Source organism: Mustela nigripes, chromosome 5 (genome assembly GCF_022355385.1).
Source record: "Mustela nigripes isolate SB6536 chromosome 5, MUSNIG.SB6536, whole genome shotgun sequence".
In the NCBI taxonomy this organism is placed as follows: Eukaryota; Metazoa; Chordata; class Mammalia; order Carnivora; family Mustelidae; genus Mustela; species Mustela nigripes.
This window is the reverse complement of record NC_081561.1, coordinates 127,087,236-127,102,265: the sequence shown is the minus strand read 5'-3', so window position 1 is coordinate 127,102,265 and position 15,030 is coordinate 127,087,236. Positions and strand designations below refer to the sequence as shown.

The following is a 15,030-nucleotide window of genomic DNA, read 5'->3' as shown; positions in this document are numbered from 1 at the left end:
ATTACATCACCTCTTAGTCCCAGAAATTTACAATTAGAAGGACTGTCTGGTCTAGTCATTTTATTTCCAGTGAGAAGAAAGATAAAATACTCCCTTTTCCACCTATTTTACTTATTTATTTACTTATTTATTTATTGCCCAAAGAAGTCTTTTCTAAATGTTCTGGCTTATTCTTGCTCTTAATTGGAGAACCAGAAAAATACTAGTCATAACCAGAAAGTTATTCTTAGAGGATAGAAGAATTAGTATGGATATTTATGTAGGAATGTGTTCCTCATAGCGTTGACCACCATTCCTCCTATATACAAAAATCTAATTTCACCACACAGCTCACTTACCTACAGAACAGATAAACACTTCAAGAATTGTTCAGTCGGGATTTTAAGATTAGAACTGAAGTACTGACTAGAGAACAGAAGAAAAAGTCATTTACTTAGAAAACCCATGGATATATTTTCATCTTACATTTCTCATAACAGAAAGTACATTTATATTCATTTTTCCATAATACCTAATGAGAAAAAAAATTGCTTCTTTCTTCTAAAAACCTTAGACTACTCCCTAATCAGTATCTGAAAAACTTTCAGTATTTGTCAATACCAAGAAACAAATGTTTGTGCTTGTTACCACTGCTTAAGAATGAAGGAGACCTGACTTCCTGTTTCTGTGAAGCTGCGTCGTGTTAGAAAGAAGGAATAGACAGGGGTTCCAGGAAGGTGTGATGACTCTGAATTCGGTTTAGAAGCTGCTGTGCCACAGGTTTGAATTCTGTTTCCCACTGGAGTTTGTGATAGTTTTTTAGGTCTTGGTCAAAACTGCCGTCCAGTGCTAGTTCTTCATCTGTATCGGAAAAATTAAAATTACAGCGATTATTTGAAAGTGTCACCCTGCTGGGGAAAGTTTAATTTTTGTTGGCCTACGTTAAACTCATCCTGGGTCATCTCTGATTCCAAGACGACCCAGATATGATTTGGGGGGGTTAAAATGGTTTTGTTTTGTTTTAAAGATTTTATTTATTCATTTGACCCAGAGAGAGAGAGAGAGAGAGAGTACAAGCAGGGAGAGCAGCAGGCAGAGCGAGAGGGAGAGGCGGGCTCTTTGGTGAGCCCGGAGCTGGATGCGGGACTCGATCCCAGAACCCTGGGATCATAACTTGAGCAGAAGGCAGCCACTTAACAAACTGAGCCACCCGGGTATTCCCCTCACCCCCAAAAAAATTTTTTTTAAAAGAAGGAGTTCTTTACTCTCTTTGGCACTTTGAACTATACTTATTTTAAAATATTCATAATCTCTTAATAAAAAGGACAATAATCTTTTCAAAAGAAAAAAAGCCTAGATTGAATTGAGCTCTTATTTTAACTAATCCCTAAGTGTTTCGATGTAAGGGCATATCCAAAAGTCAGATCACAATTTCTCAGAAGAGGCAAAATATTAATAGTTCCTTCCTTATTCTGGGCATTAGAAAAGTTAATTACTTTAGCAATCCACAGATATAAAAGGAGTCAGGAAATCTTTTGGGAAAGTAGTACAGTTGAATTTGATGCTGTAAACTTGACTTGAAAATCAAGGTTGCGGCTTCGAAGTAGCCCCAGTGTGTTGTACTGAAAGGGAATCCCCCATGCCCTTGCCAGTAACAGCGAAGAGTAGGAGACTTTGAGAATCCCAGGGAGTATTAGAATCCCAAGTCACTCTATGTCTAATGCAAAAAGCATTAGTTTAAAAAAAAAAAAAAAAAGGAAAATTACAACCTTAATTTGCTTCTTAGTCCAAGGGCACCCTGAGTTCTGCCAACCTGGAAGTATATCCAACCCAAATAGGAAGATAAGTGGCCACAAAGGTTTCCGTGCCAACCAGCCACCGCATGTTTACTTGTTTTTATGTGGCTTCACACCCCATGGGAAGGATTTTAGGAAAATGCCCTGGCCTGCAGGTCAGAAGATTGACGCTTCTACTTCCGAGGTCTGTGGCCGCAGCTGACTTTGCGAGTGAGAACCACTAAGCCCGAAAGTGACCACAATTAGTGCTTCTTACATAACCAGCAAACTTTTTTTCCACGGGGCCAATGAAAATCCCATTATAAAATGCTTCATTACTGTTGACATCAAATTTTCTGCACTGGATGTTTTCCTGGACCCCGCGTCCTATGGTGTGGTTGTTGTTAGCATCAGCCCGCAGAGTAAGATAAGGGGACCTGAATCCCCAGTTTTCCCCTCCCCTCCTGTCCTCCGAACGAGAGGCCAGCTCTGCGGCACTGAGATAAGTTCTGCACAGACATGAACAGTCACACAAGGTGCTCCACAGAGGCCCGGATCGCCCCAGCCACACGCCAACCAGGGCCCGGAAAGGAGAAAGCAACCAGTGTTTGATGCCTTTGAAGCCCTTCCCACCGGGCTCCTTCCAGCCAAGAGGAGCCGGAGAGATATGGCAGTTTCGGACTTCTAGAACATCGCTCGCTCTTTTCCAGGCTTTCTGAGCACACTGCTATTAGACCATGAGATCTCTTATTCAAGAGGCTCAGGGCCAGCGCCTGCCCAAGCACCAGGCAGTTGGGGCTTTGGTTAGGATTAGTAGGTTTAGTAAATCTCGATTTGGTTGTTTTGGGGCTTTTTTCAATATTAGGTCAAGACTGCTATTTTTCTTGAGGTTTGGCCTCGGATTCGTTTATCCACACTCAGACCCTATTAATTTGTAAAATGAGTTAAAACAGGATAACAAAAGGTGCTAAAGAACTATGGGTAAGAGGAAGGCAGTCTGCAGTTCGAAAGTAGATACAGCAAATACCTAAAAAAAAGTGCCCTATGACGCACCCCCTGGGTGGCTCAGTTGGTAAGGCAGCTACCTTTGGCTCAGGTCATGGTCCCGGAGTTCCGAGATTGAGTCCCGCATGGGGGACCAGCAGGGAGTCTGCTTCTCTCTCTGACCTTCCCCCTCTCATGCTCACTCTCTTGAATAGATAAATAAATAAATCTTTAAACAACAACAACAACAACAACAAAAACCCAGCGCTTTATGACACTTGGTATTAAATTCTGGAACTTTACCACCAAGAACGGCAGAGGTGGATTCAAGAACAGTTGAGATCTGTGATTCTCAAACTCTGGCCTGGGACCTAAAAAGTACACAGGTCATGACTGTACTTGGTGACTTACCAACTTATGTAAAAATAAGAACCATTTCCCCATAGAATGCTTTGCTACATGGGATAGATTCTAGTATTTTCTTTCTTTGCGACCTCATTTTTTAAAGATGTTGGACACAGTGTGAAGAGCACGGGTTTAGATAACCAATCATTCTTAAGCTTGCTTCGTGCACCGCATACTTTTAATACTAGGATTTGAGTGAAGGTGTTAGAAAGGTTTACAAAGGGGTAAGGAAGTCAAAACAGTAAGTTTCTCAGTGATCGTTATAGCACAGTCCCGATTATCACTTAAGTATCCTGCACCACCAATAAAAGCTTCTCCTACTCACTGCACCATCTTCTAGCTGGGGTTCAGCATGAGGGAGCTACTGAGGGTTAATTATTGCCCTATTATAAGGCACAACCCTTATGGTGCATGCTGTTCAGCATGGGCTTGTTAATTTAATCCTTTTTTTCTTTTTTCTTGTATTTTTAGAAATTTATTTTTTTAAGTAATCTCTATACCCAGTGTGGGGCTCAAACTCACAACCCCAAGATCAAGAGTTGGATGCTCCCCTTGACTGAGCCAGCCAGGAGCCCCTTTAAGGTGATCCTTCAACTTGAACACCGGGCCCCACTCTACCTCTTGTCCCATAATCTAGGTGCTAAGTGGTATATACCTCATAATGAACAAAATGCAACCTGTGTCCTTTACATTCACAATAAACTGCACACCCCAATCACCAGCTCCCGGGAAAACAGCCCAGGGTAGAGCAGCACGCCAGGGTACGCCACTTAAGAACTTCAAGATAAAGACACTGCTGATGAGTTCGTAAGAAGTGGCTGCAATCCATTAGAAAGTTCTAGACAACATACTTTTTAAGCCACTTTCCAAAAACAACGTCAACATCCCCATGCCCCAACCATGCTGAGGACCATCAGTTTCTCCTTTTTCCCCCCTCAGTCACCCATCAAGAAAAAACCAATGACTTACATTTCTATATTGATTGCCTTGTCATCATTTCTAAAAATAGCGCTCACACTTTGGCACGGGGCTCAGTGATCTAACGGCTCGTCCTGTTTTCCAAATGGCCAGCTTTTCAGCCATCTTTGGGAAGGAACTAAAACTCCAGCCCACTCTCACCCCCCATCCGCAGGACTTGCTGCTGCCCACTGATCGGACACAGCTACAGCCCTGTCTGAAGTGAGGGTCTGGGGAGGGAGAAACCAGGAAGGAGCCCAGTCCTTAGGCTTTATAAGGAGGGCCTGGCGATCAGGTGAGGATTCGCTGACACATGGTGCCGGTTACTGCGCTCCCTGATCAACCGGCTTTCTTTCTGTTATCCAGCCACAGTCCCCTCCCAGAGGCTGGGGGAGGGGTGGCTGGCAGGAGGGGATTTAGAAAGTTAGCCAGTCCACAGACATCTATCAAGGACCTCTTTCGTAGGAGGCAATATCTTTTCCCCAAAGTTGCTCAAATGGATTGGGGAAACAAGATAAAAGTTACAAAATAATAATACAGGAGAAGTTACATGGGTTCATATTGCTACTGAAGAAGTATGGATTTCCTAGGACCAGGCCATGGGCTTGAAAAGGGATTCGGGAAGGGTCTGCCTGGACAGACAGCACATGGCTAGGCAGATGAGGGGTACGACACCCGCAAAGTCTCAGGGGCTGGGGAAGCAGAAGGAGAGGCCCAACCTGGTTCTAAGGGAAGGTTGGGGGGCGGGGGGGGGGGGGGGGGGGGGGCCGCACGGGGGTCTGGGGGGGGGGGGGGGGGGGGGGGGGGGGGGGGGGGGGACAGGCACTAGGCCTTCTAGAAAGCAGCACTTGCCAGGTTCCGTACCTGCCGAAGACCTGGTCATGCCCATACCTCTTCAAAGGGGCCTTTGTGTCCCATGGCCTAGCGATTTTGCTATTTACAGTCAACAGCCCCGACCTAAGTGCCAGACCAAGCCGGAGAGAGTCTCTGAGAGAGGCGGCTAAACCCGGAAGGGCCTACAGCCCAAGGGAATGATGCTCGGAACCAATCACACCTCTTCCCCCAAGTGGGAGACAAAGAGTGAGGCAAGAGCAGAGGAGACTCACGCTGAGGGCAGCAAGCAGCAGCCTTGACCTAGATGAAGCCGGGACCAAGCGGGAGCCCACGGGAACTTTTTGCATAACAGCCGAGACAGAGCAGAATGACATCTCCAGCTTGGTGGAGAAATGATGGCCGGCTACTGAAGGGGTCAGTCAGGGACTCTGGCTTCATCCAGAACACCCTTCCGGTGCCTCTCCAGCAGGCTTTGGGCAAGGTGCACCCTTCCCTTAAAGTCCTTCATTAACCAGAGTAAGGGTTCTCAAGCTTGGCCTCGGAGCAAATTCACCTGCGGAACTTTGCAAAAAATGCAGATAAAGAGCCTCACCCCAGAGTTCCTAAGTCAGAATTTCTGGGGATGGGGTCAGGACAAGTGTGTGTTTTTAAAATTCCACGCTTGATTCCAATGTTCTACCACACCTGAGAACCGAATTCAGGCAAGTCAAGCACAGCCCTCTGCTCCCGGCAGCCTGGGGAAGCCCCACGTTCTCAGAGCACCCTGTGAACCTCAATCATTTAAAACCATGCTCATTTTTCCCTGACTCCTACACATGCAAGATTATTTTTACCGCAAAAAAGCAAATTTCACATCAGCTCAGCGGTCCCTAGTCTTTCAGGTAACTTCTGGATCTGAGTTCCTGTTTAGTAACTTTGTTACAACACATGGAATTTATAAACCCCCGAGCCTGGACTGTACCAGGCTCTCTGCACACGGCTCTTCTCACCATTCTAACAACTGCAAAGTGCCCATCGACTGTCCCTAGCTTAGTGATGAGAAAAGATACATGTAGGGAGGTTAAGCCCAACACCAACAACTTAGAAGGGCCAAAAACAAGGGTTTTTTGGGTTTTTTTTAAATTTATTTATTTGACAGAGATCACAAGTAGGCAGAGAGGCAGGCAGAGAGAGAGGAGGAAGCAGGCTCCCTGCTGAGCAGAGAGCCCGATGCGGGGCTCGATCCAGGACCCTGGGATCATGACCTGAGCTGAAGACAGAGGCTTTAACTCACTGAGCCACCCAGGCGCCCCCAAAAGCAAGGTTTTAAACTCAAAACTGTCCAGCTGTGGTTGTCTGGTCTTTTCATGATGCACACAGAGGTCTCACGGAGGCTCGCTATTGGCTGGAGCGCGGCAGGGATTACTGTGTCCCCATCATGGGGATGAAAAGACAGGTCCTAAAATTCTCTTGTCAAATCACACCGTAAGAGAGCACGAGGATTTGAATCCATGACTGCTAAGTCACACTGAGCCTTTCCACGTGGCTTTGCTGATCCCACACAGTGGCTGGGCAGTGGTAGGGACATTGCCTCCGTTTGGGAGAAAGGGTTATTGAAAATGCTCATTTACTTACTCAAATCATTGTTTTCAGACGTAACCCAGGATAAAAAAAAATCTCCTAAAGAACTTTTTTTTTTTTTAATTTAAGAAACTATCCTCTTTCGTTTAGTTTGTATCAGGGATTTCCTGCCTTTCAGTGGTCTGAACCCCACTGCAATGTCAAAATAGTTTCACAGACGCTCCTCCACATTATAATTAATATAGTTGCTAATTAAAATGTATGGATCCCGAGGCACCTGGGTGGTTCAGTTGGTTAAGCTTCAGACTCTTGGTTTCAGCTCAGGTCATGATCTCAGGGTGTTGAGATCAAGCCCTTTGCGAGGGCTCCCTGCTCAGCGGGGAGTCTGCTTAAGATTCTCTTTCTCCCTCTCCCTCTGTCCCTCCTGACCCCCAGTGCTCACTCTCTCACTCTCTCTCTCAAAATAAATAAATAAATGTTTAAAAATAAATAAAATGCATAGGTACATAAAAATCATGACAATTCAGAGTAGCTTTTGGCCTTATTTTCTCTATATATTTTTATCTATATATTTTTAAGCAGCAGCAATACTTTAGGCTGAAATCTTGGATTTAGGCAGTCTATAAAAAATGCAAAAAAAAAAAAAAAAGGGAAAATGCTGCAGAAATCATGACAGTGTCCAAGGAGTTAAAGTCTTTGTGTCCCCACTGTAAATAACACTCAACCTCTTCCAGATATCTCCAAATTTACACAGCTACTCAAACACATACCAATCTTTATTCATGCAGGTCACAGACAAAAAAACTTCTTACTCTGATAAAACTCACAGACTCACAGTCTTACCTAAAAATGATGGTAGCAGGACTAAGAGCGTGTTGGTGTTCTCATCTCCAAAACACGATGAAGCACTGGTGATATTTTCACTGAAGTTCCATAAAGTTTTGCAAACCAAGCAGGCCAGCTGCCAATCAGTAGGACCAAAATGTCTTAAACAATTCACCAACCTGAGTTTAAGAAAAGTCAAATTGAGAAGTCATTAGGTCAGAATCTCTCTTATATTTTCAGCATAACGACAATACTCCTTCTGTATTATTTAATAGGTATATGTAATTCAGTGGTTAGTTTTAAAAATTCCACGTCTACAAATTTAAGCAGCTACAAAATAGCAACAACCAACTTCTGAATTATTTTAAGGGTCCAGGAGAACCTAAATTCCCTCTTAAGTAGTAGCTTGGCAGTTCCAAACGTTGAAATACCTCCACACCAGGAGAAGCACAAGAAGGGCCCAGACTCCCTGGGGAAACTGTGAGTCAGGACTCCATGCCTTGAAACTTACTTTTTAATGCCACCTCCTTCTTTTAGGATGACACGCTTTTCTTTATCCACAGTGAGATTTAGAAGAACGCCACAGGCAGAAAAGCATATATCCTGATGCTTGGCATCCAGCAGGGCAATCATGAACTTGTGTACTGGGAGGGCAGAGAACAAATGCAGACCAATAAAGCTTAGGGTTCCCAGCTGTGCCTTATTTTGGAAAGGGGAATAGGGGAAGATGGGGAGTGGCTCACAAAACTGGAAACTCTGCTAGGAGGTTTAATCCATTCTTCCTAAAGCTTTCTCGCCATGCCCAGCTGCAGATTTACCAACATCCACTGCCTCTAGAACTTGCTCCCCAACCCCCAAGTCCTTGGTGCCCATGAAGTTCTGTCTCTGACCTAGACAGCAGCTCCCTCTCCAGGGCAGTGATACTGTCCCTTCTGGTGGAAAAAAAAATCTTGGGTCCAACCACACAGGTGACATTCATCTCTAACATCTGATTCTTCTCAAGGGCCCTTTTGAACGGCCATCAGCAATTTTCTTGAAATACACAACTTCAGGGGAGGAGGGGGGGCTCCTGTTGAGATCCTCTCTAAAGTCTTCCAGGGTTTGTAAGAGAGAACTTGCTCAGGGGCTGGAAACCGGCCTGTAGCAAAGCAGGCCTGCCAGGGTGGGGGGCTGTTCAGATCAAGACAGGCCCCCTAACTTCGAGAACCACTTTCCTTTACTTCCAGGAAATGGAACTCCTCGTCCTGTTGTCTTAACAGCCCCCGCAGAGGTCGGGCAAAGGGTTGGGCAAGGTTGGATAAAGTGTGTGTTCTGCTGCCTCCTGTTTGCCCCCACCTGACAGGTGGCCATCCTGCTCTGACTTTGGTCCCAGGGATCATCAGACACATCTATGCCTGTGTTGAAGAGTCTGAAGAATGGGGGCACCCGGGTGGCTCAGCTGGTGAAGCATCTGCCTTCGGCTCAGGTCATGATCCTCAGAGTCCCAGTCTTTGGCTTGGTCATGATTGGGCGGGGGGAGGAGGTGTCCAGGAATCAAGCCCCTCTTAGGCCTCCCTGCTCAGTGGGGAGTTCTGCTTCTCTCTCTCCCTCTGCCCCTCCCCCAACTCGAGCACATGCGAGCTCTTGCCTCTCTCTCTCTCTCTCTCAAATAAATAAATGATCTTTTTCTTTAAAAAAAAAAGTCTAAATAATGTACATCAAAACATTAACAGTTTATACTCTCTGGGGGAGTGAGATGATGGGTGACAGTTTACTGCTGCTGCTTTTTCTCCCCCCTAATATCTGTGTTATCTAAATTTGCTATCATGGATAATTGGGAATTTTTAGTTATTATTCATACATGAAATATTTGAGACATACAGAGGATGGTTATCTTGGATACCTGCCACTCAGTTTAAGAAACAGTACGTTATAGATCTAATTGATATCTTTGGGCATCCCTTCTGCTTCAAAGGTGACTTCTGTCTTACTATTTTCAAATGCCATTTGTACCTTATACCATTACTAAGTTCGTTACATAAACAATACTCATGATTGTTATGTATGTTCTAGAACATATTTAATGATATTATTCTTTATATACCCTCTTAACATCGGCTTTTCCGCTCCTGTATTACATGTTTGAGGCTAATTCGTGTTGAGTGAATCTCTAGTTCATTTATTTTAATTGATGTAGTACTTTCTTTCTTTCTTTTTTTAAGTAGACTCCCCTGCCTAGGGTAAAGCTCAACACAGGGCTTGAACTCACATCCCTGAGATCAAGACCTGAGCTGAGATCAAGATTTGGATGCTTAACCGACTGAGCTACTCAGGTATCCCAATATAGAACTTTATGTTGTGTGAATATCATAATGTATTTACATTTAAGTTCTTTCCATTTTTTTGCAATTACAAGCCGTACTGTTAGGGATGTTCTAGTACATGAAGGAGAAAGTCTCTTGAGTCCATTCTCAGGGACAATAATGATGTCTATGGATGACCTGTTTCCCTTAAACACACACACGTCCACACACCATCTCGGAGCACTCACAAGGGAGAGAGGAACAGGGAGAACCCCGCCCAGATCTATCTTGGCACACGGAGCTGAAGGCCTTAGGGACGGATGGAACAGAATGTAAAGCATTACTTGTCCCAGAGCAGAGACAAGTATCACATCGTCATGACCCAAGCTCGAACGCTGCTTAGCTGTTTATTGGCAAGAAGAACATGTTTATGAACCTGAAGTGTCATTAACTCACCATTTTTCTGCACAATGAAATCGCAGATGTCATGGTCCTGGGAGAGGTTTCCAAAAACACGCACAGCCTCTAGGATTCCATCCATGTTATTACTCACAAGAAGCTTTATGAGCACTGGGTTTGGGAACCAGAGACATAAATCACTGAATTTAACTTTTCATTTAAAGACTATTGGCCATCAGCATCATACTAAGTACCGATAACTCAAAATTTTCAAGTGACAATAAAATACAAACTATAAGGGACTTCAGCGAGAACCAAGACCTTAACATTCCCCCATATTCTGAATTCTTAGAAACAAATCAGGTTCTTTGATATTTGTACAAGAACTCAGAAAATAGGAAGGACACCAGTTCTGTGTTTCATTAAAAAAGTCAAAATCTTAACCAACCATGCATCTTCCCAAACCCAATTCTAAACCTTACATTCAGCAATATATAGCTTTTTGTCCCGAATGACAGAATTCTTCACTTGGTAGTAAGATAAGTTGTTGATTGTGGCCGTAGTATTGATCACCAGCTCCTCACAATCCTCAATTGACTTGTGTTCTGGAAGAAAGTTAGGAAAAGGGTATGAAAGATTCACTGTGGAGGTAGAAACATGACCTCCTAGCTGCCCCAGCATGCCAGGGTCAAGTTGTCCCATATAAGGTCTGTGCAGGGGCTTTGCTTACTGCTTTACTTCCCAGGACTCTTCTTGCAGGGAAATGCACCAAACACAGGGGACCACTCCTGAGCAAGTTCTAGAACACTCTAAGCTCAATCCCTCCAGTCAGGGCGTCTGGAAAAATTAGGCTGACCTAGGCTCTGTAGTTATAGTCAAGTGCACGTGCCAATGCATGAACAAGCTGAGCTGTGTCTCACCCCCACTGATCTGCGTCTTACCCCCACCAACCTGCGCTGTTCTGAGCTTTCCTGAGGGCTCTACCCTGCGAGTCTGTTCCTCACACCTCCACCTCTCAGCAGAATGACCCTTAGGGCATAATCTGTTCATAACTCCTAACCGTGCGGCCTTCCAAACACACAAGAATCTGATCGCTTCTCACCTCCTCTGCTACCACCCTTAGGGCATAATCTGTTCATAACTCCTAACCGTGCGGCCTTCCAAACACACAAGAATCTGATCGCTTCTCACCTCCTCTGCTACCACCTAGCCCATCCCTCACCTCTTACCTGGCTTCTCCTCTCCCACCTTCCTGCCGGAGTCTATCCTTATCACGATCCTCTAATAGTCAACTAACATCACTTGTCCTACCTGAGCCTCAGGCCCTACCTGGGCAGCCCCAAGTTCCTTCTTTTGTGGAAGGCGTAGCACAGAGGGAAAAGAAGAGAAAAGATATGGAGCAGGCTCCATGCTCAGTGCAGAGCCCAATGTGGGGCTTGATCTCACGATCCTGAGATCATGACCTGAGCTGACATCAAGAGTTGGATGCTTAACAGACTGAGCCACCCAGGGGTCCCTAGGCAGCCCCAGTTCTGACATCGAACTCCTCATTTGCTATTCCAACCCTCACCACACTGGTCTTCTTGCCCACCCACCCCCCTTGTTAAAAAGGTTTTATTTATTTATTTGACATAGATGGCAAGTAGGCAGAGAGGCAGGCAGAGAGAGACGAGGAAACAGACTCCCTGCTGAGAGCCCGATATGGGGCTCGATCCCAGGACCCTGGGATCATGACCTGAGCCGAAGGCAGAGGCTTTAGCCCACTGAGCCACCCAGGTGCCCTCTTCTTTTTTTTTAAACCTATCAGCATGATCCTGCCTGAACCCATGCACCGCTGCTCCTTCTGTCTAGAATATACTATGTTTCCAGTGCCCACTCGGTTCACTCCCCTCATTCTTCAGGTGGTTGTTTAGCTGTCATCTTACAGAACACAGTTTCCTTAACCTGCCTCTATAACATGGCATCCATTCCTCTTTTTCCCTTCCCCTCCTTTTATCTATTCCATTGCACACATAATCATCTGACCTGTTATGTGTTTGATGTTTGTCTTCTAGTCCTAAGATGGAAGCTATGTGAAACTAGGGATTTGTCTGTTTTCTTCATTGTTGTCTTCCCAGCAGCGAGAGCAGACTCTGGCACACAGGAGAGCTCAATAAATAGTTGCTGAATGCAACAACAAGTGGAGGACTGAACCCTTACTCCGCACAGGAGACCCTTGGTCATTCCGTCCCTGCCTTCCACTCAGCCTCCACACTCATCTCCCGGCAGAGGTAGAAATGCCATTGAGGAGTCCTTGTTCCCTCCACCCCCAGACTGATGGCACTAGACCTCGGGAATCTGATTTTTTTCTCTTGCCTTGGGAGAATTCATTAGCTCGTCCAGGAAAAGAAAGGGTAGCTCTTCTGTGTTACCGCCTTCTGTATAGGGTCTGGCATTTAGGCAAGAGGAACTTGCTACAAGGTATCCATCACAACAGCACCAAGGGCTGTACCCGCACATAGCGCCACAAAAACAATGCCTTACATGCACTTATAAGCATTTGAGCCCATAATAATTCATACTCCAAAGGTGCAACTGTCTCAGCTCAGCCACCATAACAAAATACCACAGATTTGAGGCTTAATTAACAGAAATTTCTTTTTCTCAGAGTTCTGGAGGTTGGAAGGATGCCAATGTGGTTGCCAATGTGGTTGGGTTCCGGTGAGAGCCCTTCCTGGCTTGCCGATGGCCACCCTCTTGCCATATCCTCACATGGTAATGAGAAAGCCAGAGCAAGCTCTCTGGCATCTCTTCTTAGAAAGATGCTAATCCCACCACAAGCACCCTGGCTTCATGACCCTGTCTACACCTGACTATCTCCCAAAGGCTCCATCTCCAAATACCATCACACTGAAGATTAGGGCTTCAATATTTGGAGCTGGGGAGTGGTGGGTGCAATTCAGTCCATATCAACCTCCTAATATGCCCATTTTACATATGAGACCACTGAGGCTTAGAGGTGTTCCATACCTTGCCTGACTTCACAAAACCCACATCTGAATCCGGGTATACCTGACTCAACCATGTGTTTTTCTCATTACCTCTCTTCCCGAGTGCCCAGTAGAGCTGCCTGGGGCCAGCATTTGCTGCCAGAGGGCTTGAGAGAGCCCTGTGTAGCTGGCTCTTGGATATAACAAAGTCTAGAATTTGGAGCTGGCCACTAAGGCAGCAAATCTCTAAATCTGGGAGCTTGCTGAAAGGGCCAGTCCTTATTAGAAACATTTTGTTTTGTTTTGTTTTAATTTTCAGTCACTTCTGCGAAGAGACTGGCTTCTAGAGACAAATGCTGGGGCTCCAAGTCCTCGACATATCCTGTGTCGGCCTGGAGGCCGGTGCTTCCATCGGCTTCCTGCCCGCATGCCTGCCATGTCTCCACTGTAGACCCAGAGCTCCTGAAGAGCAGACACTATGTGTTTTTAAGCCTTGCTATGCCCTGAAGGTTGGTATTCCTCTCCAAGTTCATATGGAGGAGCTCCAGTGTGAAGTCACCCCCAAGGTGGTTGAATCTGGGGCGAGGGCCCGCGAGGAGGTGGTGAAGGGCCAAATGAGTCATCAGAATGGGGCCATCATCCAATAGGGCTGCTGCCCTTAGAAGAGGAGGAAAGGAGCATCTACAAGCCAGAAACAGCATCCTTGCCAGACGCCAACCCTGCTGGCACCTTGACCTTGGGCTTCCAGCCTCCAGAACTGTGATGTGAGAAAACATGTCTGTGGTTTAAGCCACCCTGTCTGTGGTGCTCTGTTACACAGGAGCCTGAGCAGACTAAGATAAACCTCTTTTAGCATAGGATTCTTTAGGCACTAAGTACTCAATAATGGATCTTAATGAATAGCAGGGGGCCAAGTTCAAAGGTTACCCCCAAACATCATTTTCATCAGGTATTAATGTTTCTTCTGCAGTGAAAACATCTGTCAGAGCCTGGTAAGTAGTAGCTAAGTTGATCCCTCTGTGTAGTAGTTAATTTCCCTGCACACGGGCGTGCAGGTGTGACTGTGGGAAATGACAAGGCCTAAAAAGTGGAAGGGTCTATAGACTGAATTATGTTCATATGGTGAAGCCCTAACGTAACTGTATTTGGAAATACAAGATTACATGAAGATTAATGAAGATTAAATGAGGTCATAAGGGTGGAATCCTTATCCAATAAGCCTAGTGGCTTTTATAAGAGGAGGAAGAGGGACATCTGCATGGCTCAGTCGCTTAAGCATCTGCCTTCAGCTCAGATCATGATCTAAGGGTCCTGGGATCAAGCCCAGCATCAGGCTCCCTGCTCAGTGAGGAGCCTGCTTCTCCTTCTGCCTGCCGCTCCCCCTAATCATAGCATGTGCTCTCTGACAAATAAATAAATAAATAAATAAATAAAAATAAAGGGGTGTCTAAGTGGGTCAGTGGGCTAAAGCCTCTGCCTTCAGCTCAGGTCATGATCCCAGGGTCCTGGGATGGAGCTCCACATCCAGCTCTCTGCTCAGCAGGGAGCTGCTTCCCTTCCTCTCTCTCTGCCTGCCTCTCTGCCTACTTGTGATCTCTGTCAAATAAATAAATAAAATCAAATAAAAAAGGAAGAGGAAGAGAGAGAGAGAGCACATGCTCTCCAAGGGCACATGCCAGCAGAGGCTGTGTGAGGCCACAAACAGAAGGCTGCCATCCTCAAGCCAGGAAGACAGACTGCACCAGAACCCAGCCATGATGGCCACCTGATCTCAGACTTCCGGTCTCCAGAGTGTGAGGAAATAAATCTGTTGTTGAAGTCACCCAGTCTGCTCTCTTTTGTTACGGCCATCGTAGCAGACTGGGATGGGGGTTGGAACCACGAAGTGGGCTGCGGCTGTACCAAGTACCTAAAAGCGTGGCAGCGGCTTTGGAGCTGGGGGATAACGGGAGGCTGGAGGAGTCTGAGGTGCATGGTAGAAATGAGAAATGTTAGAGGCAATTCGGGTGAGGGTTCAGAAGGAAAAGAGGAGAGCGGGAGAGAGAGCTTCCGTCTTCTTAG

At 45.7% G+C, this 15,030-nt stretch overlaps 1 protein-coding gene across 1 annotated transcript in view; it reads right to left on the bottom strand.

Annotated features, from left to right (window-relative positions):
* Positions 1-424: 424 nt before the first annotated feature.
* Positions 425-15,030, bottom strand: part of ARMC2 (armadillo repeat containing 2) — a 109,890-nt gene continuing 95,284 nt past the window's right edge. Inside the window, exons 14-18 of the mRNA XM_059401162.1 lie at positions 10,483-10,605; positions 10,058-10,171; positions 7,831-7,963; positions 7,338-7,498; positions 425-840 (exon numbers count right to left, since the gene is read on the bottom strand). Of these exons, the coding sequence (XP_059257145.1) occupies positions 683-840; positions 7,338-7,498; positions 7,831-7,963; positions 10,058-10,171; positions 10,483-10,605 (689 nt within the window). The 3' untranslated portion in view covers positions 425-682. The remainder of the gene's footprint in view (positions 841-7,337; positions 7,499-7,830; positions 7,964-10,057; positions 10,172-10,482; positions 10,606-15,030) is intronic.